This window comes from Rosa chinensis, chromosome 3 (genome assembly GCF_002994745.2).
Source record: "Rosa chinensis cultivar Old Blush chromosome 3, RchiOBHm-V2, whole genome shotgun sequence".
NCBI lineage: Eukaryota > Viridiplantae > Streptophyta > Magnoliopsida > Rosales > Rosaceae > Rosa > Rosa chinensis.
Genome location: NC_037090.1, coordinates 14,738,295 through 14,761,828, shown reverse-complemented (window position 1 = coordinate 14,761,828; position 23,534 = coordinate 14,738,295). Strand labels below are relative to the sequence as shown.

General features: G+C 38.1%; 4 protein-coding genes across 6 annotated transcripts; 3 read left to right on the top strand and 1 right to left on the bottom strand.

The window, feature by feature from the left end:
• The first annotated feature begins 267 nt into the window (after positions 1-267).
• Positions 268-2,663, top strand: LOC112192356 (mitochondrial import inner membrane translocase subunit TIM14-2). The gene is made up of 3 exons (XM_024332040.2): positions 268-431; positions 942-1,120; positions 2,245-2,663. Exons 1-3 carry the CDS (start codon positions 429-431, stop codon positions 2,399-2,401), a joined length of 339 nt encoding a protein of 112 aa, XP_024187808.1. The 5' UTR covers positions 268-428; the 3' UTR covers positions 2,402-2,663.
• Positions 2,664-2,835: 172 nt separating this feature from the next.
• LOC112192355 lies at positions 2,836-7,168 on the bottom strand. The gene is made up of 7 exons (XM_024332037.2): positions 6,991-7,168; positions 6,329-6,748; positions 4,984-5,175; positions 4,625-4,864; positions 4,203-4,420; positions 3,695-3,949; positions 2,836-3,392 (listed from the first exon to the last, which is right to left on the bottom strand). The coding sequence occupies exons 2-7, from the start codon at positions 6,741-6,743 to the stop codon at positions 3,138-3,140; spliced, it is 1,575 nt and encodes a 524-aa protein (XP_024187805.1). The 5' UTR covers positions 6,744-6,748; positions 6,991-7,168; the 3' UTR covers positions 2,836-3,137.
• Positions 7,169-8,135: 967 nt separating this feature from the next.
• On the top strand, positions 8,136-12,640 carry LOC112194776 (ribonuclease P protein subunit p29). Of its 3 annotated transcripts, XM_024335006.2 has the most exons (11): positions 8,136-8,180; positions 8,475-8,553; positions 8,737-9,302; positions 9,398-9,433; positions 9,538-9,617; positions 9,702-9,964; positions 10,275-10,343; positions 10,445-10,503; positions 11,008-11,112; positions 11,514-11,637; positions 12,223-12,640. In XM_024335006.2, the coding sequence occupies exons 3-10, from the start codon at positions 9,080-9,082 to the stop codon at positions 11,609-11,611; spliced, it is 933 nt and encodes a 310-aa protein (XP_024190774.1). In that variant the 5' UTR covers positions 8,136-8,180; positions 8,475-8,553; positions 8,737-9,079; the 3' UTR covers positions 11,612-11,637; positions 12,223-12,640. The 3 variants fall into 3 exon arrangements, with proteins under 3 accessions (XP_024190774.1, XP_024190772.1, XP_024190773.1); XM_024335004.2 differs by lacking the exon at positions 8,136-8,180 and having other exon boundaries at positions 8,382-8,553; positions 9,029-9,302; XM_024335005.2 differs by lacking the exon at positions 8,136-8,180 and having other exon boundaries at positions 8,385-8,553; positions 9,029-9,302; positions 11,011-11,112.
• Positions 12,641-14,930: 2,290 nt separating this feature from the next.
• LOC112191481 (low temperature-induced protein lt101.2) lies at positions 14,931-15,593 on the top strand. Its single transcript, XM_024330830.2, has 2 exons — positions 14,931-15,288; positions 15,386-15,593. The coding sequence occupies exons 1-2, from the start codon at positions 15,205-15,207 to the stop codon at positions 15,467-15,469; spliced, it is 168 nt and encodes a 55-aa protein (XP_024186598.1). The 5' UTR covers positions 14,931-15,204; the 3' UTR covers positions 15,470-15,593.
• Positions 15,594-23,534: the final 7,941 nt, after the last annotated feature.

Here is a 23,534-nt window from a genome sequence, read left to right as displayed (position 1 = left end):
AGTACACGTGATGGTCCAGAATGATATTATAAGTCTTCCTTTCATAATTAGATGATCTTGAGTTTGTTTATGGTGGCCTGCTAATTAATTATAGCATTCATACACCCACGTTTTATAAGTAAAAGATTATGAATTCGATTATCATAATTGTCTATTAATTTTGGTATATTTGAAAAAAAAAAAAAAAGGGTTTCAACTAAACCGCCACATGGTTTGCGACACCTACTTTTCGCTTGCCTTCTTTTACAAGTACTTGGGTTTTTTCTTCTCAAAAAAAAAAAAAGTACCTGGGTTTTGGTGTCGGCGGGGTTTTCGTAGTTTGCTTTACGGAAAAGAAAATTTCCCATCAGATATTAGTCGGAGGGATACACCATAAACCCTTGCGTCGCCAATCCAACTGTTTCTTCAACCTCCAAACTAGAACATAAATGGTGAGTACCCTTTTCAATTCTCCTCATCTTCCTTGTTTATTTCGCTTTCTGTATACGAATCCCATGTCCCTCCCAATCTAAATGTTCTGATATGCAAAAGGGTTATTAGGGAAAGGATTCATTGTTTGCATCCTAAAGGGTTTAGCGTCTATTCTGGATTCAGGTTTAGGGGTTTATTAGCTAGACCCAACTTTGTTTTCCCAGAAAAAATAATGGAGCTTTATAATATATTGAGATGAAATTCCATTCCTTTGTGCCTAATGAATGAGGAGTTTATTGATTCGAGGCTTAATGGGCTCTGGGTCCTGATTATAAAGAAACTTTCTTTGTGTTAACTTGTATTTGTATGAAATTGATGAACTATTGTATCCATTTAGCCATTTGTATTTGAATTCACAGCTATAGTTTTTTTTTTTTTTAATGTTCAAGTAAGAGATGACTGCAAATATGTGCAAATTAGACTTTTTTTTTCGAGCAATAATAGAAGCTTATGCATGGAATTTGCATTAGGTAACTGCGTTGATAGGAGGAGCGGCTGTTGCTGCTGCTGCTTATGCTGGTAGATATGGCATTCAGGCTTGGCAAGCATTCAAAGCAAGACCTCCTACAGCTCGACTGCGTAAATTTTATGAAGGTGGTTTTCAACCTACTATGACCCGGAGGGAAGCAGCTCTAATACTTGGAGTCAGGTATCATATTGCATTTTGTCTAATGTAGGAATCCATAGTCTTTAAGTCACTAAAAATGTGTGTTGGTATAGATGATAGGGTAATATGCTAGCTGCCATGTTTAATGTACTTTACAGCGTGATGACATAAATGTTCCATTACTAATGTTTCTGCAAATATGGGTCTGTTATTGGATCTCTGAGTTTCTCATACCCAACTCTACAGCCTTGCATATCTAGTTTGCAAGAAATGCATAAGTTTACCCTATTTGATCTTTGGTAGGTTTGAGCCTGGCCCATCTGATATTTAATTGGATTGACCACATGATTAAATCATTTTTATATTTAAGCCTAGATCAGTTGTAGATTCCAGCAGAGGCAATGGATCATTGCTCTTTTTGGGTCCCTTCATCTCCCTGGTCTTCTAACCTTAGTGGTGGCATTAAACTGAGTGTCTCACTGCTTAGCCTTGAGCACAGGTCAGTTGCCAACATATAACTGGCTCAGCTTGTGCTCAAATAGAGTTTTAAAATGCTGTTTGGCCATTCGTACAATATTGCTTGGTGCTACAGTATTAGAGCTCTTCTCTGTGACCCTAAAAGCTAACCAAGAATGTAGATGTAAACCAATTAAATGTTTCACTGATTCTTTGGAAAGCTTTCTTCGTTGGAGTAGTTTTAGAACACATTAGAGACAGGAATTAACAACTTTTCAAAACTGGAAAACTAAATGAGGAAGTTATCAGTGCACCACACTTGTGAGTCTCTGTTCTTCTCTTTGGGGGCAATGTCTACTTACTAGGAGCTGATACTGTGTTAGTTTGAGCTCAGCTTGTTAAGTAGATGAGCCAAAGTCTTGTCTTAAGCTTGGAAGCCGATTCCTTTGTATGAAGTTGAATGTCTTTTTACCTTACACGAGCTGAGCCATCCTCTCTACAGCGGGCCCTGCTCATTTAGAGCAAGTGTCTTAAGCTTGGAAGCCGATTCCTTTGTATGAAGTTGAATGTCTTTTTACCTTACATGAGCTGAGCCATCCTCTCTACAGCGGGCCCTGCTCATTTAGAGCAAGTCCCAAGCTGTGATTCTGATATATTACATTTGTTCTCTATACCTGATATATTTGGTCTTTTTTTTTTTTTTTTCTCAGGGAGAGTGTTCCCATAACCAAGGTCAGGGAAGCCCATAGGAGGGTGATGGTTGCTAACCATCCAGATGCAGGAGGTAGCCATTACCTTGCTTCTAAAATCAATGAAGCCAAAGATACATTGCTTGGAAAAATCAGAGGCGGCGGCTCTGCATTTTGATGGTACTGGCTAGTGCTAAGGCTCCAAGGGATTCAGGCTTGGTTCTCAACATTTGAGTTTTAGGAATATCATCTCTGTTTCAGATTGACCATTTATGGTGTATATTAGTGGGGAGTTTCTGTAGAAGCAAATTCATATTATGAGGATCCTATAGCTGGACCACGTATCGGCAGAAGCCTTGTACTTTTGATTTCATGAATTTGCGGAGCAGGAATAAGTTCTTTTGTATTGATATTGAAAGGTTCCCAATTCTTGTCGATCAGATTTTGTTCTCACAAGTAAAAAAGTAAATGCTGTTGATTCACATACCACTAGCTTACAAAGCCAGCATTTGACTATACCATGTCCCGGTTGAGGGCATAAGATTATTTTGGAATAAACATTAAAACTGAAAGACTAGCAGAGTGAAAATGTAACATGTAGAGATGAGTAGCTTGAGTAAATAACGGGTTAGAACCCAGTATTATTGATATTTGTGGCATATATATCTTTATAAAGAGCTTTGTTTTCCTTTCTTTGGCCACACAAAAGCTTGAAGCTTTGCCTGGAGATGTCAAACAGTTTCATACAAAAGATCATGAAAATTGCAGCATCATTTCTTCAAGTAGCTGTTGTCAAAAGTGCTAATCCTCCGAAACTGTGGAACTCTCATCTTTCATGCTCCACTGAGCAGGGGAGCAACCTGTGGTATTTACATCAGAAATTTTAACCTGAAAAAATTAGCAGAAACAACTTGTCATTCCGTGGGAAAATCAGCATTTGATGATGATAGCTCTTCAGAATTGCCTTCCACTTGAGTTGGAGTAGCATCTTCCTTAACTGGACCTTGAGGGCTTCCGAAAAGAGTAGTAAACATCTGTCTATGGCATTCATCACAGAAATACAAGTAGGAGAAGTGGCCTTCATTTGGGAGCTTATGCACATAAGCTCCGGGTAAAACCCGCGAAATATAGTCAGTTACTGATGGTGGGATTATCTGATCATCCATCCCCTGTTCATCAATAATAATAAAAAAAATATATCATTCGTAAAATGCTCCAGCCAAGAGGGATTTTTTTCTCTTTTCTTTTTTTCCATTCATTATGAATGAATCAATAATATCTGTGGTTGGCTTTTACGGATTTTAGGACATGCTCTGATGTTTATCGAGAAATATACTAAATGATGGCATTGTTTTGGAGGATATGCATTTCTATACCTAGAGATTGTACATGTTCTCAAAGAAAATGTCATAAGAAATGATAAAGAATTGAACGTTGAAATAGATATAATGAGGAAAATATATGCACAAACCTGCCATATGTGTATCTGGCCTAGAAATCCAGTCAGTTCACATTCTGCCTCACTGTAGAAGGACCTGAGCCAAGTTAAAATTCCTCCCTGTTGACACTTTTTCTGCACCTGAAGATCTGCCACACTAAAACCCCACTTGGATACTTGTAGCACAGCTTCCTCTATAAAGGGTTTAGTACTATCCTGGCGGATCGACTCCTCCACATCCCTTTGCAAATGCTCTTCAATTTTTGGCCCTTCGATTAGAATTTCATCCTGCACATGTCAAGATCATGGAAGTTGATATCTTGTGCACTCAACTGAACATGCACAATCATCTATTATAGTCATAAAAAGCTAACTCAAATATTATAAGAAAAAGCAATTTGACTCCCACAAAACGATTCCCCATGTAATCATCATGCATTACCAAAAAAGGAGATAAATCTGTATTCAAGCTGGCGTTGATTCCTTCTCTCTCACCATTATAAAGAGAAGGCAAAGAAATTTCAAATTTTAATGAACTTACCCTCTTGCCCAGTGAGAGAGATAACCACTTGTCAATTCTGTCATGCTTTCCTGATAGGAAGCTTCGGCGATAATAAGAGTTTAGAAACTTTGGAAACCTACGAGCTAAGAAGTACATTGTTTTCCTTCTAAAAACCCATGGTTCCCAAGTTCTTTTCATCTCTTCCTTAGTCATGCCAGGTTCATAGGGATTAATTATTGGGGCCACCATAGCTGCACCTGCAAGAGTACTATAGATTATTACCAAAACAAGTAAATGTAATAAGAAGTGAGTAAAAGTTGGGTAATCAATAGATGAACATAGAATAAGGTCCAGATCTCCAAGGGTTGTTAATTAAATAAGATAATGCTAACCATGTGCAGAACCCAAACAGTAATTAAATTACTATCACAAATTTATAGGGAATCATTAATACAGCATACCTGCAACTTTGTCAGGAATGTATCTAAGAGCAGCCCAAGCATGCATGGCTCCACTTGAGTGGCCCAGCACCCAGAACTTGTCTTCAATACCAATGGCATTGGCTAAACACAGGATATCCATTGCAGATGAGTTAAGATTCCTGCTGGGATGAGGATCACTCTCCCCAAAGCCAGGAAGATCATATGTGATCAAGCGGATACCAAACTCTTCAAGCAATGATATTTTAATTCCCGGTATACCTTCAAAAAGGGGAAAGTTTTGGAACGAAATAACTGGAGTTAAGTTCCTATGATTTTCATCAAGAGCATAGATTCTGGTCCCAATATCATTACCACTCAAATCATTTAGCATTAGTTACCTGCAAGTCGTGATGAAAGAAAAGAATGAGGAGCAATCAGTGAAATCCGAGTTGTTTTAGCTGGGACACCTTGCTCGTGATAAGCCAATCGCCTTCCATCTGGAAGTAGTACATGAGTAGCACTGGGAGGATGCATCTGCACTCTCTTCACTTGTCGAACCAAGCTGTCATGTTCGGTATTTATACTTATAGCTGCACACATTTGGCAATCTATTACAAACCATATCAAGCTCTTACCATTTTGGAATGAGAATGTAAATTGCAGTCAAATTCAAGTCACTCACAAAGTCTTCAGTTCACTAGAAAACATTGACTAATGTAGAACAACTTTCTATGACACTATAATGTTGAGGACCAATCAAATATACAACATAGCAGACTAGAGATCAATCTATTCTGGGTCTTAATCAATTCATAATTGCAACACTGGGAACAAGAATTAAAACCACCATCAAAAAACTGTAGAAGAGAACTATAACTCTCCTATATGAATACTTTATTTTTTTAAAGATTTTTGCTTTTGTTTATTCATTATACCAAAACTATCAACACTCAACTGAGTGCCACCACACTAGTACAGCTGTGACCTGACTAAAGTTGGTATGCTAACTAACATCACCACTCACAAAGTCACATCCATATTCAGAAGAATACTGTTTCTCGGCAGCACGGTACTGCAAAGAACTTATTTTGGCAACTACTAAATCCTCATAGGGTTTAAGCTAATGTAACAGAGACAAGTTGCAGCACCTAGAAATAATCAATACAAGTCAAGAAGGCAAACAGAAAAACTTCCCATATTGTCTCAAACAGGCTCTGGAAAGGAAAAAGAGAATTTTGTTTTGAAACCGAATTTCATGACCTTCAGTCTCTCTTGAACCAATAAAGGGTATGTCTGCCTACAATTGAACTAACTAAGTTTCAAATAAAGTCCACTTTTGCTATTTTAAGTATCCAAACAGTGCCGACTGCATGATCACAAGATCTCTCACAAGAGAAACAATGCCATTCGATGGATATTCAAAAAAAGATTCTAGCTCAACAGGAACACAAAACCTGACGGTTTAGTATAAGACTATCACAAGAAAAAACCCCAGCCCTAACCAAAACTAGTAACAAAATCAGGAAATAAAAAACCATGACAAATAAGAAGTATGCAGATCAGCAGTGTAGCTCTTCCCCGTACCAAAACATTTTTAAACAGATGAAAAAGCTTTGACACGCAATTTTTCATACATACATACGAAAGATAATTACTAAATTAGTAACAATCTAAGGAACAACTGCATAATCCACTACCTATGAAAATTCAAAAAGCCATAAGAAGTAGCAGAACACTATGTACCTGTAAGTGCAAGAATGAAAACAAAGAGAATCACCAGCCAAGCGTAAGCCGGATCGCGATCCTCCGGCAAAAACTCATTCAAGTACCTCAACTTCGCCGACGCTTTGGCGCAGGGCGTCTCAAGCTTCCTCACAATGTACGAGTCCTCAGTCAAAAAGCTCTGCTGCACAATGTCCTTACATCCTCTCCCCAAATCCAGTAGAATCTCCCCCCAAGCCATTGCAAATCCCTTAACCTGATCCTTCAAACTCTCCGATTGCTCCGGCGAGTAGCCGGAGACGTAATCCGCCGTCGGTGCTGCAAACACCGGCGTCGAGATTCCGATAGGATCGGCCGCGGCGTATCGGATCCCTGCGTCCCCCAATAGACTGGCCATCTCGTCACGGAATGAGTTCGATCCTCTCACCTCCGCCATTTTCACTGTAAAACGCCGCCGTTTAGTAGTGAAGAAGAAGAAGAAGAAGAAGAAGCTCAGCACTAACAAAATGGTATATGCTTATATACGCATATATAACGTCAAAACTGCTAACTTTTCAAGCGTGACATTCAAGCAAGATTTGTTTAATCCAGATTTCTATAAAGAATAAATAACCGACCACCATTCAAAAAAAAACCGAATCGGAAAACCATTACATCAGAAAAAGAAAAAGCCAACAGCGCACCTGCTCGGCTCTTTTATCTTTTACTTTCCTGGAGCTGAAACCGTCGATTCTGATCTGAGTCGTATACGTATCATTTAACTTTTCACCCAGAATTGACTGCTCAACTGAAACCTTTAGCTCTCCGCCATTGATGGTCTCTCACTCTCACTCTCACTCTCTCTCTCTGAGCTCTTTTATTTTTATGCGGAAAAAGCTTTCCCATTGCTTAGTGAAGAAGGCGCATTGACGGTTTGGATCTGTCCACGTCATCGACTGCTGAGCCGTGCAGTAAACGGCTGGCAACCGGTTCGGCCGGCGTGTCGTCAGATATTGCCGGTTCAGTGTCGTACGGTGGGCGCCCATGTGATGTGGGAATGTTCTTTTGCATTTTATATTCTCAGTGATAACGTGTCGTTCATTAACGTTGAGGAGTACGTTTCTAATGGATACCCACCGTCGACTTCAGTCAACTACTTGGTTTTCTTCATTTTTACTTTATACCAACGGTGATTAGTCCATGAGGTGGTTTGGAAAAGAATGTGAGTGACGGATTGAGTAGTCGTTTGCTTTCGTTAATTAATTGAACGGCCAGAATTCCATTTACCGTTTTCCATTATGATTGCGCTCCGAGGATCACAGCAACTCAGCAAGTGGTTAAGTGCATGTCGGTGGATTCTCTCTCACATAAATGTTCAAGATGTGGAACTTTCAGGTCTTCTTCTGTTCAAACGGCGGATCGGTTTAGTATAATTGCTGAATTATAAAGGTGCCTAAAAAAAGGGTTGTAATGCCATGTTGGTGGTTTGGGTCTGAAAATGCTGAATTGATTTAGTGTATTTCGATAGATGATTTAGTGTGATTGTTAGATTATAAACGTAGCTGGATTAATTTAGTGTATTTCGATAGATGACTTGGTGTGATTGTTGGATTATAAACATAGTGCTAAAGGGCTGCAATATGTTATTGACCGTTTGAATTCACAGCAGATTTGTCATTGGATGTCATGTAGGATTCTTTTGAGATACAGCGATTAAGCTGAAATGAGATAGTAAAAATAAAAAAAAAACAAAAGGGAGGGTGTAAAAAAAATTATTAAATGAATAAGGAAAGAGGTTGTGAGACCAAAGCATTGTCTGCCTTCCCTTCCATTCTTCTTCTCTTCATAATCGTAATACTCTCACCAAACTCAAAAAGCTTCCTTTAGCTTTCGGGTAATCTTTCAACCCTAATGACACGTTTATTTAATTAGAATGAAAATTATTCATGAATTAGAAACAAATGGAATAGGAGAATAAATGAATTTGTATTGATTCCAGATGATTGATTCCTGAATTTCTGATAAAGAAGTGGAACCTACATCCATTTTAATTCCTTTATGTATTAATAAACGAAAGAATTTTTTTACCCCCGTAAACGTGTCCTAAATTCATTTCCTTTTTCTCCTCAATCTTATTTCTTTTGAGTAATTGTCTTCGATTTCTTCCCTAATTTGCTTCGTCTTCAAGGTTTTCCGAATTGCAGGCTTGGTATCTGAATCGCCATGGCTCTTGCATCTGGTGAAGCTAACAGGATATGCAATCACTGGTAATCAATCTTCTAAGGGACTATCCCTCTTCGTAATTTTGAAATATATATGAGTTGGGTTTGCATCAGTGTTGATTTTTGTTCAAGAATTCTAGGTTTTAGTCTGCGATGCTGTGTATATGATTTTAACCAATTCATGCTAAAGTCGTGAAATTGAAAACCCATTGCCGAAATTTCGTTTAGGTGTGTAGGCAAAAGATCAGCTTAAAGATTCCCTGCTTCCTTGGTAGTGGTGAACTGTTTGTTCAATTTCGAAAGCTAGGTTATGAAGTGTGGATGTGTTGGCAGTTGGCCAATGACTTGGAATTGTTTGATGTGCTTGTTGATTATGGTCCGAGGGTGATCGGTAAATACTGGTCATAAACAGTGGCAAACTCATAAGAGCCCTAATCTTAAACCAAACGGTGCGTTTTTGCAACACTGAACGTCGTCTTCTTCGCGCGCGCCGCTGAAGATTCTGGTTTTTGATGCACAGAAGCTGTTCGATAAAATTCCCCAGAGGCTTTGCTTTTCTTGTGTAGCTGCCATGGCTGGTGAGCCAGCGGTTCAGGATCAACGGCAGCGCACTTTGCAGGCATTGGAGCGAAGGTTCGAGGCTGCTCAAGCCGAACTTGATTTACACCAAACGAAGAACACAAAGAGATTGAAAACCGAAGGAGCTGGAAAGAAACCGCATACTGCTAATTCTTCAGCCGTTGATTCTTCACCAAATTTAGCTAATGCATCATCCGCAACTCCATCGAAGAAAGGTTAAATTCTGCATTTTTCACCGCAATTATGGGGTTTGATATTGTGTTTTAGTTGATTCTGATTAATTTTACTTCGTTTTGTGACTTTTTGACAGGGAATTTCACCTTTGCTGGTTATGTGAATTCACAAGGTACTGTTTCAGTTTTGTGTATTTATGCTTATGTTTGATACTTTAATCTGGTTTGAGAAAATAGCAGTAACTGTATGAATTTGTTTACTTAAAATTTTATGAAGATATCGACGAAAGCGGTCCAACATATTCAAAACTCTCTCAGCCTATACATGAGAATCTACTCACAGCTAGTAATGTTGAGGTACTTGCTCGGTTATTTTTGTGAATTGAAGTAAAAGGTAGCTGCTTTAACTTGCAGGCTTAGTATTTCTGTTTTGAAATGTAGGTCTCTGGTAGAAAAGAAAGTAAAGTCGATAATGTATTGCATGAGCTTCTTCAGAGTGGCGACTCTGCTCTGAAGTATATGCAAGGATCAAGAAGCAAGAGGATTGACAATTGGATCCTCCTTGATAATTATGTGCAAGGGCGTGGTGGTTCTGGCTCCCGTGCCAGGGCATTGCAGAGTAATTCAAAGCGGTCTAGGAAGCGTATGTCGATGAAACAGCAAAAGAAGAATGGATTGTTTGATTTGCCTCAGGAGCTCCATAGGTGAGCTTAAAATTTCTCAGCATATACTTTTTTGATTTTTTTTTTTTCCTGTGGTTTTGCTGATTTATGAGTAGTAAAATTGTAAATGCGTATTTTGCTGTCCAAAGAATAAATAAAAATATCGATAGCTCAGGCAATTTGATCAAGCGAAAATCTAAAGGTTCAAACTGAAATCGCTTCTTTAACCTCTGAGTAGTACTCTATTTCCTTTTAAGTTGCTGGAGAGATGTATTCTGTGATAATATGATTTATACAATTCCGTATGTCTTATTTTTCAATGGTTTGCTCACAAATATATCTTTGGATGCAGCTATGATAAATTTAAGCCAATGCATGAGATGTGGAAAGACTATATAGCACAACTTCTTAAAACTACTGGGTAAGAATGTCTTGTTCTTCGTCAGTATCTTGTATATTTACATATTTGTGCTTAATTTTTAGTGTTTGGTTATGTCACCATAATTTAATTCAATCATGTAGGAAAACACAGCTGGCTCAGTCTCTTCTTAGTGCAGATCTACATGGTGCTATTATTTCAGGTCAAATATGCTTCATTCTTTTCTTTAAAAAGGAGTACCAATGAATACTTTTATAAGCTTTTCGCTTGTCAAGGATGTAAACTTCATGCATACTTTTGTTTACACACCTCTAATCAGGCTTGTACTTTATTTGGACACCACATGTAAAGGACCTTTATGCCATATCTAAGTTGAAAGGTCAACATGTCCAAACATCACCATAGTGGAAATTATGATCCATCAAGTTACAGGAAGATTATATTTAGAACTTTAATCTAACCCTTGGGGCAAGATTATTTTGTTCTTATGTTCTTAATAGCACAAGATAAATACTTATCATCTTCCATATGAATATTCTGCCATGGCTCATTGAAATGTTGACTGCTATTTGAAATGTCTGGGCTGATTCTAGATTTCTTGTACAATCTTAACTAAGGCAGTTGTTTGCTCTCTCTCTCTCTCTCTTTCTCTCTCTCTCTCTCTCTCTCTCAGTATGTTGATACTCACTATAGTTTCTTTTTCCAGCAGTTGTTGACTGTAAAGTAACTTCCTACACTGGAGTGAGTGGTATCATGATTCGTGAAACAGCAGAAACATTTGGCATAATTACAGAAGATGATCAATTCCGAGGTAATTCTGCTGCTATTTAATTTGGCTGTATCTGATAAAACCCTTGGATATATAACCTTGTAAGGAGTTAAGCATGCCCATCTGCATGTTGTGGGGTGGAAAGGCTGGGGTATGTTCATAATGCAGTATGGCTCTTTGCATTAAGTTTTGTGTAGGGGTGTGGCTTTACATCTTGCAAAAGAAAAGTTCTCTTGGACTGAGTTTATTCATATAGTGTAATTGTTTTACTTCTTTCTCTTGCATGAGTTTCTTCTACATTATCAATAAGTTTATCCGTCAAGTTTCTTTTATATTTGTATAAAATGATGAGTGATAACTGATAACTGTCCTTTCATGTTGTTAATTAATATTGTTGATGCTGATAGATTTATTTTATACTTCTGTTTGGGGTATATATGCAGTGGTGCCAAAAAGGTTTTCTGTTTTTGTATTTCAAGTTGATTGCTGGAAGATTACCTTGCATGGGGACAAACTGACTTCAAGAAACCTGGGTTCGTGATCTCAAACATAATCATTGCAGCTCAGGTGATCTTCGTCTCCTTATATTGATTGTCAGAATATGTCATGTTATAGCTTCCAGGGTATCATTGACTTCCATTAATATTATTGCCCCATGAGATAAAAAGAATAGTTTATTTCATTATGCAAAGTAGGCAATTGGTATTATAAAAAAATAAAAATAAAGAGATCCTGAGTATTAGCTTGTGATTAGTTTAGATTTTTAAATGTGGTGAACTCAACGCCTCAACCACATGGTATACTTTCTAATATTGATCTAGCTTTCATGCTATAAAGGATCATGTTCTCTTTAACTTGCACATGGTGTACTCCTTCAAGTATCCAAATTTAGTCTAATGCAGAATTTGTGTAGTAAGTGATTTCAGAGCTAAATGAGGATTGAATGATTGATTGATTATTGTCCTTTCAAATTTGATGCACTCTTAAAATGGGTGTATCAGGTTCCACCTTGCTTCCATCAAATGCTAGCAAGGTAGAACCACCTTAGATATCAAACATGTGATAATGAATCAGCTTTATTAGATTCAACTCTGTTTTCATATCCAACTTTCTGAGATAACTGATTCAAATTTCAAGCATGCTAAATTGCAGAACAATCAGGCTTTGAAGTAAATATCATTGGCAATCATGTCAGTTTCAATCGATGTAAGTTCTGCCGAGATCTTGAGTTTAGTGATCGAGTAGCAGATAAGCAGCTGAGAGGGCTTTGGCATTGACGGTAAAAAAGAATACTGATTGTGACATGAAGACTGGACCCTCACTATGGCCAGTTGGTATTCAACATGCAGATATACACTCATTGCCAGCCAGCCACAAATACAAAATGAGAGAAACTATTGCCTGCCTGTTTAAGTTCGCGTAGTTTAAGAAGGATGGAATCCTAATTTTTGTCTTTTAGGTAGTCGTCTGTTTGCACCGTGTTGACGTGTTCGGTTAGGCAGTAAATCATTCATTTCAAAGAAGATTATGTATGACATGCTTGATTCAGTGATAATCTGTATTCTGACCATTTTATCGGATCTCGAATGTTTCCATCTCTAATGTAATACATTGCTTCGTAAAGATAACAGAAACTCATTAACTCATTACCGCAAGGTCTATATAAGCCGAAAATGAAGACAGGGAATTATTGCATGTAAACCTATCTTTGCTCGAGGGTGTCTTTAATAAAAACAGATTGAAAATCGTCTTCTGAATCATGAAGGCTTTTCGACCTTGTATATGATCACAAAGCAAGGAAGAACAGCCTCCGAATTCAAAATCAAGAGCTCTCTTGAATCGCTAAACTGATCCCCAGTCCATGCCATCACAGAATCAAACTCACCACCATCATTATCCATGAGTCCATGTGCATGAAAATGAGCAATTCGACCTGAAATCACTCTACATATCACCATAGCCTTCCTTGCACACACCCTTTTCTTCAAGCACTCCCTGTTCACCTTCTGATGCGCCCTCCAGCTGGTCCCGAAAAACGACATTGTCCCATCATTGCCTGAAAACCCTGAAGTTATCATTCTGCAGACTTGGCAGCATTTCATTTTACAAATTCTAGTGTCCCCATTGATGCCTAGAGAGCAAGCAACTGTGGCACCATGGAATTGCAGAAGCTCATTCCCATCAACCACCAATCGCTCTATCTTCTTTAAAATCCTACCCTTTTTGTGGGTAGCTTTCACGTCTTCTCTGTACTCTTCGAAACTTCGAAGCACATTTTTACTATGATTCACCCTCAACACCTTCTCAATCTTGAGGCCTACGTCACTACTAACCCATCCTGATCTCACAATACTCTCAACAATCCCAACTGATGGGCGGTCTTTCTCAACAAGCTCCGAAAACGCCTTGATGGGTTTCTTCTTCTTCTTACGTTCTGAAGAAGAACTACTTGCATGATAGGTATGGAGGTTTTTCTGGGGTTTTGAAGGCAGTACTACTACTTCTTCTTCCTTGAAAAGTCGTTTTTGGTCTTTTGGTGGAGACGAGTAGTGTCGTTTTGAGTCTTTGAGGTTGTCTTCTTCTGGGGATCTTGGCTTGGGTTTGAAGCATTTTATGGTGGAACTTGGGTGGCAAACCAAAGCTGCCAAAGAAGCTGCTATAAGGCACCTTTCAACCATGGCTTCTTTGGTTTTGAAGACAGAGACCATTTGTGCAGATGCTTAAAAATCAGAGAGATAAGAAACTCAGAATCCAAAATTTTGTCCTATAATTTCGTCAACTTCAATGCAAAGATTGGAAACTTGCTCATCTAATTGCTTGAATTTTGGGTGCCAAATTTTAATGTTAATAAGTCCGTACGGATTCGCCATATCTTCGTCCCCATATGAATTCACGTTTATCTACTCGAGAATATTCGACCAAAAACAAAGTTAATTAGATCCAAGTCCATCAACTCAAATCAACCCAATTTATAAAGGGTAAAAAAGATTGGAGCACTAATTGCTCTTTATTAGCAATTGCAAGTCAAGTTTATTCGTATAAATGACAAATTACTCGCATGCATTCCATTCTTTATGGCTACAAAATCCTTTTTTGGATTAGGTTATTGTAAAAGTTGGATCACTTGGATGTGCTACACTTTTTTTTGTAGCTAGTACTGTCGAAGTGTCGATTGCGTATGTATAAGCGAAGCTTGTTTTCATGTTAGATTGTCAGTGAAGTAAGGGACCTTCGTTGCAATAAATCAATATAGTAATAATAACAATATATTAATAAGTAAGTAATATAATGATTTCTAACTATATTAAGCCAGAATTCGAACTATATAGGCTTGGGTTAAATTGAAGATGATATGTCTATAACACGAGGAGATTGATAATTGGGTGGGTATGATATATAATAAATGCAATCATAGTTTAGCTAGTAAGAAACTTGAATATCATTTCTTTTTTTTTTTAACAAAAAGTATATGAACTCTAACACCATTGTCACACATGAAACGATGCAAATCGACAAAGCGCCAAATAAAGGTGTAAAATTATAATTATCATCTGTCGTATGATTTAATCAAACCGTCTAATCAACAGATTTATTTGACTGACCACTCTCTTATCGTCATATGAATAAGTTTTAAATAAATAGAGATATATCAATTAATTTTTTATAAAAATATATCACATGTACGTTTTTGTTTCTTCTCTTTATGTCAATCTCTAATTAGACAGTCAGACTAATAAATTTTTTTGACAGCCTCATTCAAACCTTTCTCTAATGCCAGACCGGACATAAGTGATTCAACAGTCATAGAGATTTTCGCTTCTGTGCTGGACGAAACGAAACCCCGATTGTTGGGTGGCCTTTGTCCGAGTTGTAGTTTCTTTTGGTGAGAGTTGCATACTTGCATTTGCTCTATCCAAAACAACAACTAGGAAAACCAAAGTGTCACTGGCCTTACAAATGTATGGTCGCCGGACTACAAGACACCTGTATTACTGGCATGCTAGCTACGTGCATGCCTTCTAGTCCCAACGATGCCATTTCTGCTGGAACCGAGTTCTGTTCAACAACTAATTTGCCCAGTTTCTCTCTCTCTCTCTCTCTCTCTGATCAGAGCAGACTGCTGAGCTTGTAATCATGGGCGCATGCGCGACGTGCTGTGAAATCCTCCTCGCCATATTGCTTCCACCACTCGGCGTCGTCATCCGCTATGGCTGTGGGGTAAATAACCAAAATCCCAAACTACGTCCTTCGCGTTTTCTTCTTCTTTCTGGTAATTATATATAAGCTTCATCCTGTTTATACGTTTAAATTGCAGGTGGAGTTTTGGATCTGTTTGTTGCTGACGCTGTGCGGTTATATACCAGGAATTATATATGCAGTTTGTATCTTGCTTCAGTAATTAATTAGTTTACATTTCTTTTGGATTGGATTGGCTTAAGTTCAGTTGTATGTAGTAAGAATATTGTTAATTACATCTTATTTTGATTCAAAATTAAAGTGACAGACATGTAGATCTACCTCTTTGCTTTTATAATCTTTCTCGTAATTTTAATTTTCATGAATGAATCCCAGGATCCCCATGCCAGCTACCAAACCATTATTGAAGTTTAAGGACTTTGTTTTTTGTTGGAAGCGTTTTGAGAGGTATATATACACACACTAAACTTTAGAGTAGACTCCAGTTTTTCTTGTCAACATATATACTTGAAGCACTTTCGAAATATAATGTGCACTAAATCTATACAATGGCCTTTGAGGTGTTATATTGGATTATAGAAACTCGCTTTTAGCTAGTACTGACGAGAACATATGCTTGCATCAATTGAAAGATTTGATATGTTCGATTGTCGGTATTAGCTGGGGATAGACTTTATGAGAACCCTACGAAGAAAGAGTTGCAAGACTCAAAAAAGCCCTTTTGACAATTATTTTGGAACAACCAAATTCTTTTCCCCACACACACACACACACACATATAGCTCTCTCCCTCTCTCCATTCTCTAGTTGCAAGTTCTGCGTTTTCAAGCAAGGAAAGGAAGAAGAAGAAGGAGCCGTGAACACTTAGCCTCCATCATCCACCTTGAAGACTTGCTTTCAAGATTCAAGAGTCCAATGTTCAAACTCTCCATCTCCATCTCCATCTCCACTTACGGTGTAATTCGATCTTTTTCCTTGTAACCTTTTGGTTTTCCTTGTTTGAATTCGTAGGAACTTGTTTCTAGTTAACAATAACGTTTAGAGCAAAGTTTAAGCCCAATTCTATGTTTAAATAAAGATTTCGAATTCCATGATTGTGATTCTAAGTTGCTTATGTGACTTTGTTAAGTTGAATTTGCTTTACAGAAAACTTTTGCATGTTTGTGTTGTTTGGTGGCCAACTTAGGATATATGCATGTAATGGGTGCTATATTTAGGGCCCTTCTAGTGAGGGATCCATTTTTTTGGTCTTTTATAGGGATAAACATTATACCAACTTTTCGATCATATTTTCACATCTTAACCGTTTAGTTTTTAGGTCCTAATGTATAGATCACTTCTACAAATTTTCAGCCAATTCGATGATTGTTAAGTCATCCAAAACTGCAATTTACCATTATAAACACGAACGGTTCCGGTTCAACAGATTCGGTCCGTTCGTGTAAATTGCATTTGTAAATGCCTTAACGATCACCAATTTGGCTGAAAATTTGCAGAAGTGATCTATACATTAGGACCTAAAAACTGAACGGTTAAGATGTGAAAATCTGATCTAAAAGTTGGTCTAATGCCTATCCCTATAAAAGACCAAAAAAAGGGATCCCTTAGAGGAATATATATATATATATATATATATATATATTTATACAGTCCAGCTACACTAAGGACGTCCTTAGTTTTTCTTAGGTACGGATTTCCGGTTTTCACCCACTTTCCGATCAAATTTTCACATCTTAACCGTTCAGTTTTTAGGTCCTAATGTATAGATCACCTCTGCAAAATTTCAGCCAAATTGGTGATCATTAAGGCATCCAAAACTGCAAATTACAACAATGTAAACGAACGGTTCCGGTTCGACAGATTCGGTTCATTCGTGTAAATTGCAGTTTTGGACGCCTTAACGATCACCAAATTGGCTGAAATTTTGCAGAGGTGATCCATACATTAGGACCTAAAAACTGAACGGTTAAGATGTGAAAATGTGATCGGAAAGTGGGTGAAAACAGTAAATCCGTTCCATAAGAAAAACTAAGGACATCCTTACCTGAGAAAAATCCTATATATATATATATAAGGAGCAGTTCCAAAGAGGACGTCCGCACTATTGTTAAAGTACGAACGTCGACGCTGCAGCTCAGCTAGGGGAGCGGCAGGGCTTGCTGGACGGACGCCAGGGGTTGAACGGACCTGTCTGCAGTCGGTGGAGTTGCCGGCAACGTGGTTGCAGCGCTACCCAGAAACCTACAATTGCAGGTGAGGTCGCTGCCCAGAAACCTGCAACTCCGACCTCGAACGCTGCCCAAAACCGTCCGCCAAGCCTCCGGTCTCCTTTCGCCGAGCTACGAGCCGTCGTCCCTGCCTGGAATGCCGCTGCTGCGTCGCCATCCGCACTTTAGCAAAGTGCGGACGTCCGCTTTGGAACGAGCCTATATATATATATATATATATATATTTTTTTATATATACATGTTTAAAAGAGACAGAATCCGAAATAGCAGCAAGAGTGTTAATATCTTGGATAAGAGGCAGGATCCTCCAAGGTATCTGTCACTGACCACTGATGCTGTCAATCAGAAACTTAGAATCTCCATCTACTTCAAGATGAAGAAAACCATGAATAACAGTAGCATGCAGGCCTGCTTGTAAAGCTAACGCTTCTGTAATAAGAATATCATTACTTCCCAGACTGAAGCTGCTAACACAGGAGTTCCATCTGTATTTCTAAACACAAACCTTCCAGCACTCCTACTGTTTTAAAATACATAAACATCAAAATTTAATTCTAAGGAACCATGTTTTAGAAGCATGTTTCTGAGGGGGTTTAGGATTACATTTGTTGAACTCATGCATTAAACATGGTAAAAGCTGCATAAAAGATTTGGATAGGTAAGGACAGCTTATCTCTAAAGATAGCATCATTTCTAGCTTTCCAAATACAATAAGTAGTGATAAGAGCAATAGAAAAGGAATCCGTTTTTACTTTTTAGAGAAGATATAAATGATCAAGCTAGTCAATAAAAGAGTAATTCCAATCCCCAAAAGAGAAAGAAGGAAAAGTTCTTTGCCATGCCTGTCTAGTATAAGAGCAATTGTTTTAATATTAGAATGAAAAAACTGACAAGATCTATCAATATGATAATTAGAAACTAGGAGAGATTTTCTCTCTCACCCTAGCTCTCTACGGCGCCCTTGCCTCATCTTCTTCTAGCTTTCTCCTCTACGTCTCTCACCCTCAACCCTCACTCAGCCACATGACCTCCATTGATGCTATCACCGCTAGCTGTGCTACCTCCCTTGACCTTGAAGAGGGAGGTAGTGCTCCTAATCTGAGGAGAATTGGTGGCGGCCTTGTTCGTCGGTTTTCCAAATCTTTTCTGATTGAAAAGCCTCTGATTTGCGGACCGGTCAACCCTACGACCTTCAAGGTTCACCTCCTTTGTACCTGGATGGATGTCACTCTAGTGATGTTGAAGAAGAAGTCGGGCAAGAATCATCGCCCTAGCAAGAAGCCGAATGTCGCTGCTTTATGACTCTCTTACCCTGCAATTATTGGTATTGATCCCAGCCCTAGCGACAAGGGCAAAGGAAAGCTTTAAGCTTTTCCAGGTTTCCTTGCCTAATACTAGAAGTTAGTCTTCTACTACTTTCATCTTAGTTTCTCTAGTTGTACTCCAATTGAGGTCTCTAGGCAGCTACGTTACTACTTCATGGGAAGTTGGTATGGAGGATTTTTTTTCTTGTGGTTAGGCTCAATAAGTGAGCGAATCTGTTAACAGTGAGGGTCACATGTCCTTTGTCTGGTAGCTTATACCATTTATGTTTTTGGTGTAAGACAACATTTGATGTACGTGCCTTCTGACCATGGATAAATGAATGAAGTTATATATTTTCTTAAAAAAAAAATGATAATTAGAAATAATCTTATCTCTATAACTATCCTTTATTTGATTAACTCCCAAGCAAATTAAAATCTTGATTTTAGGAGGAATAGCAGCTTTCCACATTTTCAATAAAATTGTAGATTTAGAGTGTGCAACAATATGTTGAGTAATTGAAGTAATTAACTGAGAAGCAGATTTAATAGTGAAATTATCAAATTAGTAGGTCCACATAAAATTATTTTGTTGGCTCAGTGTCTTTTCACATAATTTAAAGGTCTTTTTCTTTTTCTTTTTAGTTATACAAATAAGTTTTAATACTTTTGAAGAAGCACACATTAAGTGCTTCTACAAATAGTTCTGTCAAAGAAAACTCATCTATGTTCCACATAAGCCGGATTAAACGGACTCGAACTTGGACCCGAATAAGCTTTGTGGCTGTTGAACATCCATGTTACTAAGCTAGCTAGCTAGCTAGAACAAGCTCTATACAAAGGGTTTCATATGAATAGAATGGCCCATATGATCATATTTAGCACGCCCGAATCTTAAAATTGTCCTTTAACAAGACCTTTGAAAATGGCGTGAATAATATGGACCTAATAATTATGCATATTCCCTGGACCATAGGCAAGCATGTCAGTTAATAAGTTAAGCAGGCCATTATTTTCTAGATCGAACAATTTTAAAGAATGTGTAATCTGGAGACAAAGATCTCTCTCTTTTGTTTATATATAAATTGTAGCTCCAACTAATTAATTGGATGCCAATCTTTGATGTTCTAGTAGTTGTGGACCAGTAGGTTTTGAACGAGTGAAACAACACAGTTCAACAGCTAGCAACTGATTAGCTATTGAATACTTTCCAATGCACTTTCAGTTTCAGCAATGAGTGTGAGTTTTTCCATTGCTTGTAAAAGGGTATTGCTTCTGCTAGTTGCTTTGCCGTCCTAGAAAATGATCAAGCATTATAAGCTATATATTCAAATACTAACTTGCTTTCTTTGCACACAAAGTAGAGACTAGAGAGGCAAACAAGTGTAACATATTGTGTTACCAACTTATCACTTCAGATTATTAGAGAGCATATTTACTTTTCAGAAATATAAAAAAATCTTTAATGATGTTGTACGAATGTCACAGTTAACGGGTTTAATGCGATTACTCTTTTATATACAGTAGGATAATCCAACAGAAGAGTTTCACATTAGTTGTGAGGTTAGTGTTTCACACTGCAATGAATCCTCCACTTTGATTCCGTACATTGTTGTTCAACTGACCAACCATAGAACAGCAACGCTGAAAACTCAACACTTCCCACGTGCAATACAAACAGATTACGTGCATCTCCACTCTATTGCACCTTGCTAATCGACAACAAACTAAGAATAGAGAGATCGGCGAAATCAAATGGAGAAACTCTTACAATAAAGCTCTGGTACCATGGTATAATCACTAGCTCCAAATACTTGAGCTATCCAGAAATGCGCCGCTGACACATTATGGACAGTTTGACATATTATATAGTTTACCGCAACTTAAAAGGTATGAATGCATGGAGTAGCCATAAACTATACACCTAAACATATATAGATGGTCCTGCATAAGGTACTTTTCCTCTAATAGACACATACATTGCTTCTAATAAAACTGCTCAGGCTTGACAAAGCCATCCTCGAGTCTCTGTTTTGATGGTGCTATTTGTTCTTTTTGTCTCATCTTAGTTTCAAAGGTGCAGTTTTGGGAGGACCCCATGAATCCCAGGCCCCTAGCTCATTACTAAGTGTCCTATTTTATCTTCATTATCTTACCAACCATTACCACTGTCCTGTAAACCCAAGTCAAGGGCTTCTAGCACATGCCATGATTAACGGGAAAGCTTGATGATATCACCTTGCACTACTAGAAAAACCCCCCATCACACACGGATGAGAATCCGTGTGAAATCACAGTATTCCATACGGAAATCCGTGTGAAAACACCAATACACACGGTACAACGACGGATTAATAATCCGTACGTATTGCTGGCGTTGCTAATACTACTTTCATACGGATTAATCAGTCCGTGTGAATGCTTTTGATGGGTCCCACCTTAATTACAACTCCAGCAATTTTATCCCATCACCAAAAAAAATCTGTGTGTCCCAAATATATCTATTAAATTTTATTAAATTATTCACAAATTTATTTTTTGGTCCCTTAAATTATTGTCCTTTTAATTTATTTTTTTCTATTCCATTTCTCAGTTCTCTGGTTTGGGATTCTGTCCTTGATTCGAATCTGAAAATGACTTTGACTTCACCATCTAAATATATGAGCAAAGCCACCAACTGTTGCGATATGAGGCCTTGAATTGAATATGAAATGAACAACTGCACCACCAAAACATAAATAAGCAAACCAAAACGAACACCACCTGCACCAGCAGCCAAACTAAATCATACAAGAGCAGTACAACATTTCACAAGGCCAGTACTACATTCCATAGGCTGAGATAAGAACAAGACTGAATTACCTTAAATTTTACCTAAAAAGCAGCAGACTTGAGAGACATCTGGGGAATCCGATTTCAAAGCAAGAGCCTTTATTTGCTCATCTGGCCAGATTGAAAGCTCCTGCAGTCATCAAAATGAAAACCCACAACAGTTATATAAATGAAAACACAAAGCACAAGGAAAGAGATCCTGCAAAACAGAGTGATCATTCTGGGCGGTGGCAGAGGCGGAGGAAGAGCACGGCGGCACAGAGAAGAGAGAAGGCGATGTGGGTTGGGAGGAGGCGATCACTCTGGGCCGACGAGGCTCTATGGGTGCCCAAATCAGATCTTGTCCTACCAGGCATCGGCGCGTGGGTTTCTGCAGGATGGCAACGAGGCTGCGTTGGACTCGTCGGAGGTCAGTGAGGTCCGTGGTGGTGGAGGTGAGTGACGGTGGTGACCGGAAGTGGGTGTCGGAGGAGAGAGAAACACAGATCTAGTTTCTCTGTCCTCCTTTAAACCAAAACAAGAGGGAGGAGATGAGCCAAAGGGAGGCGGAGAAGAGAGAAACGTGCAAAGCTTGGAGATGTTGGGCGAGAGCAGTAAGCAGGTGTGGGTGGAGGAGATGAGAGAGAGGGAGGTGGAGAAGAGAGAGAGAGAGCCTCTGTCAAGAGGGAGGAGACGTCTTGGATTCGAGTAGAGGAGAAGAATAACCCAAATTACGGAAAGAAAGTAATGAACTGGGATATTAAGAGTTATCGAAAAAACTTCACACGGATATCTGTGTGAAACAAAATATTTTCAGAATTTTTGTGCTGTGTATAAATATATTTATTAAATTTTAAATAGTTAAATTGTTTTTATTTTATTTAGAAATAAGATTCACACGGATTTTTTCTGTATCAACTCTAATTCATACGGAAGTCTGTGTGAATGTCTGACACAAATAAAATAATTTTAAAAAAATAAATAAGACTTCACACGGAAGTCTGTGTGTAACCATAATTCATACGGATATCTATGTGAATTTCACACGGATTTCCGTGTGAATTTTTGTGGTCCCACTTTTACTTTTCATTTCACACGGAAAACTGTGTGAAGATAGTTTTACACACAAATATCTGTGTGTTTACAGTGTTTTACACATAAAATCTTCTCCGTGTGAATATCTGTGTGAACCAAATCTGTGTGTGATGGGGGGTTTTTCTAGTAGTGTTGACCCAGTAGTGAAGCTATGTCCAATCAGTTCCCATTGTTAGATATCAGTTAGATTGACGCTGTATTGTGTCCTTAGTCAAGGGGCAGTTAAGGTTCAAGGAAAAAACTGGGGATCAACGAAACTGGGATCTGCACATTGGTCGGTGCAAAGAAGCCTCTGTATAATATCAATGAAGCAAAACAGAAGCATTAACAAAGCCCTAAGATTGTGCAAACTAGCTGTAAGAGGTAGATGTGTGACGGATGCTTCATTCAATGAACTTCCAATTTAAAACATGGAGTTGAGAGAGAACTTCAACTCTTTGTCATTTTAAGTAAGTAATGCCCTGTAATGGCTTTTGGTTTGGGCAATCTTACATGTGTGTGAGTGAATGTTTAGCTGTTCATGTGGGTGAAAAATTGGCTGCTACAGATATCTCAAGTATTAACCTGAGATTTAATTTTAATGTCAGACTAAAAAAAAAAAAGAGATTTAATTTGAATAAAATAGACATGTTATTATTAGTAACTTTACAAAATTTTCTCCTTTGGGTTGGAAAAATATAGTTAATTGATTACATCAATCTCCTTAATATATTGCATTGAACATCGTCTTTCGTGTTACTAAATAATTAAACTTTTGAAGTAAGTTTATGTATGCGGTAGTGCATGCGTTGCACATACTTGTATCTCAATCGAAAAAAACATAACATTT

Excerpts from the sequence above, each read along its gene's own strand:
- LOC112194776 (XM_024335004.2), top strand. Across the intron at positions 9,303-9,397 it reads CGCAACTCCATCGAAGAAAG|GGAATTTCACCTTTGCTGGT; the intron begins GTTAAATTCTGC and ends ACTTTTTGACAG. Across the intron at positions 10,504-11,007 it reads ACATGGTGCTATTATTTCAG|CAGTTGTTGACTGTAAAGTA; the intron begins GTCAAATATGCT and ends TTCTTTTTCCAG.
- LOC112191481 (XM_024330830.2), top strand. The coding sequence starts at position 15,205 with ATGGGCGCATGCGCGACGTGCTGTGAAATCCTCCTCGCCATATTGCTT. Across the intron at positions 15,289-15,385 it reads TCATCCGCTATGGCTGTGGG|GTGGAGTTTTGGATCTGTTT; the intron begins GTAAATAACCAA and ends TTTAAATTGCAG.
- LOC112192355 (XM_024332037.2), bottom strand. The coding sequence starts at position 6,743 with ATGGCGGAGGTGAGAGGATCGAACTCATTCCGTGACGAGATGGCCAGT. Across the intron at positions 4,865-4,983 it reads TCTTTCATCACGACTTGCAG|GTATACCGGGAATTAAAATA; the intron begins GTAACTAATGCT and ends CCCTTTTTGAAG. Across the intron at positions 4,421-4,624 it reads CATTCCTGACAAAGTTGCAG|GTGCAGCTATGGTGGCCCCA; the intron begins GTATGCTGTATT and ends GTACTCTTGCAG.
- LOC112192356 (XM_024332040.2), top strand. Across the intron at positions 1,121-2,244 it reads GCTCTAATACTTGGAGTCAG|GGAGAGTGTTCCCATAACCA; the intron begins GTATCATATTGC and ends TTTTTTTCTCAG.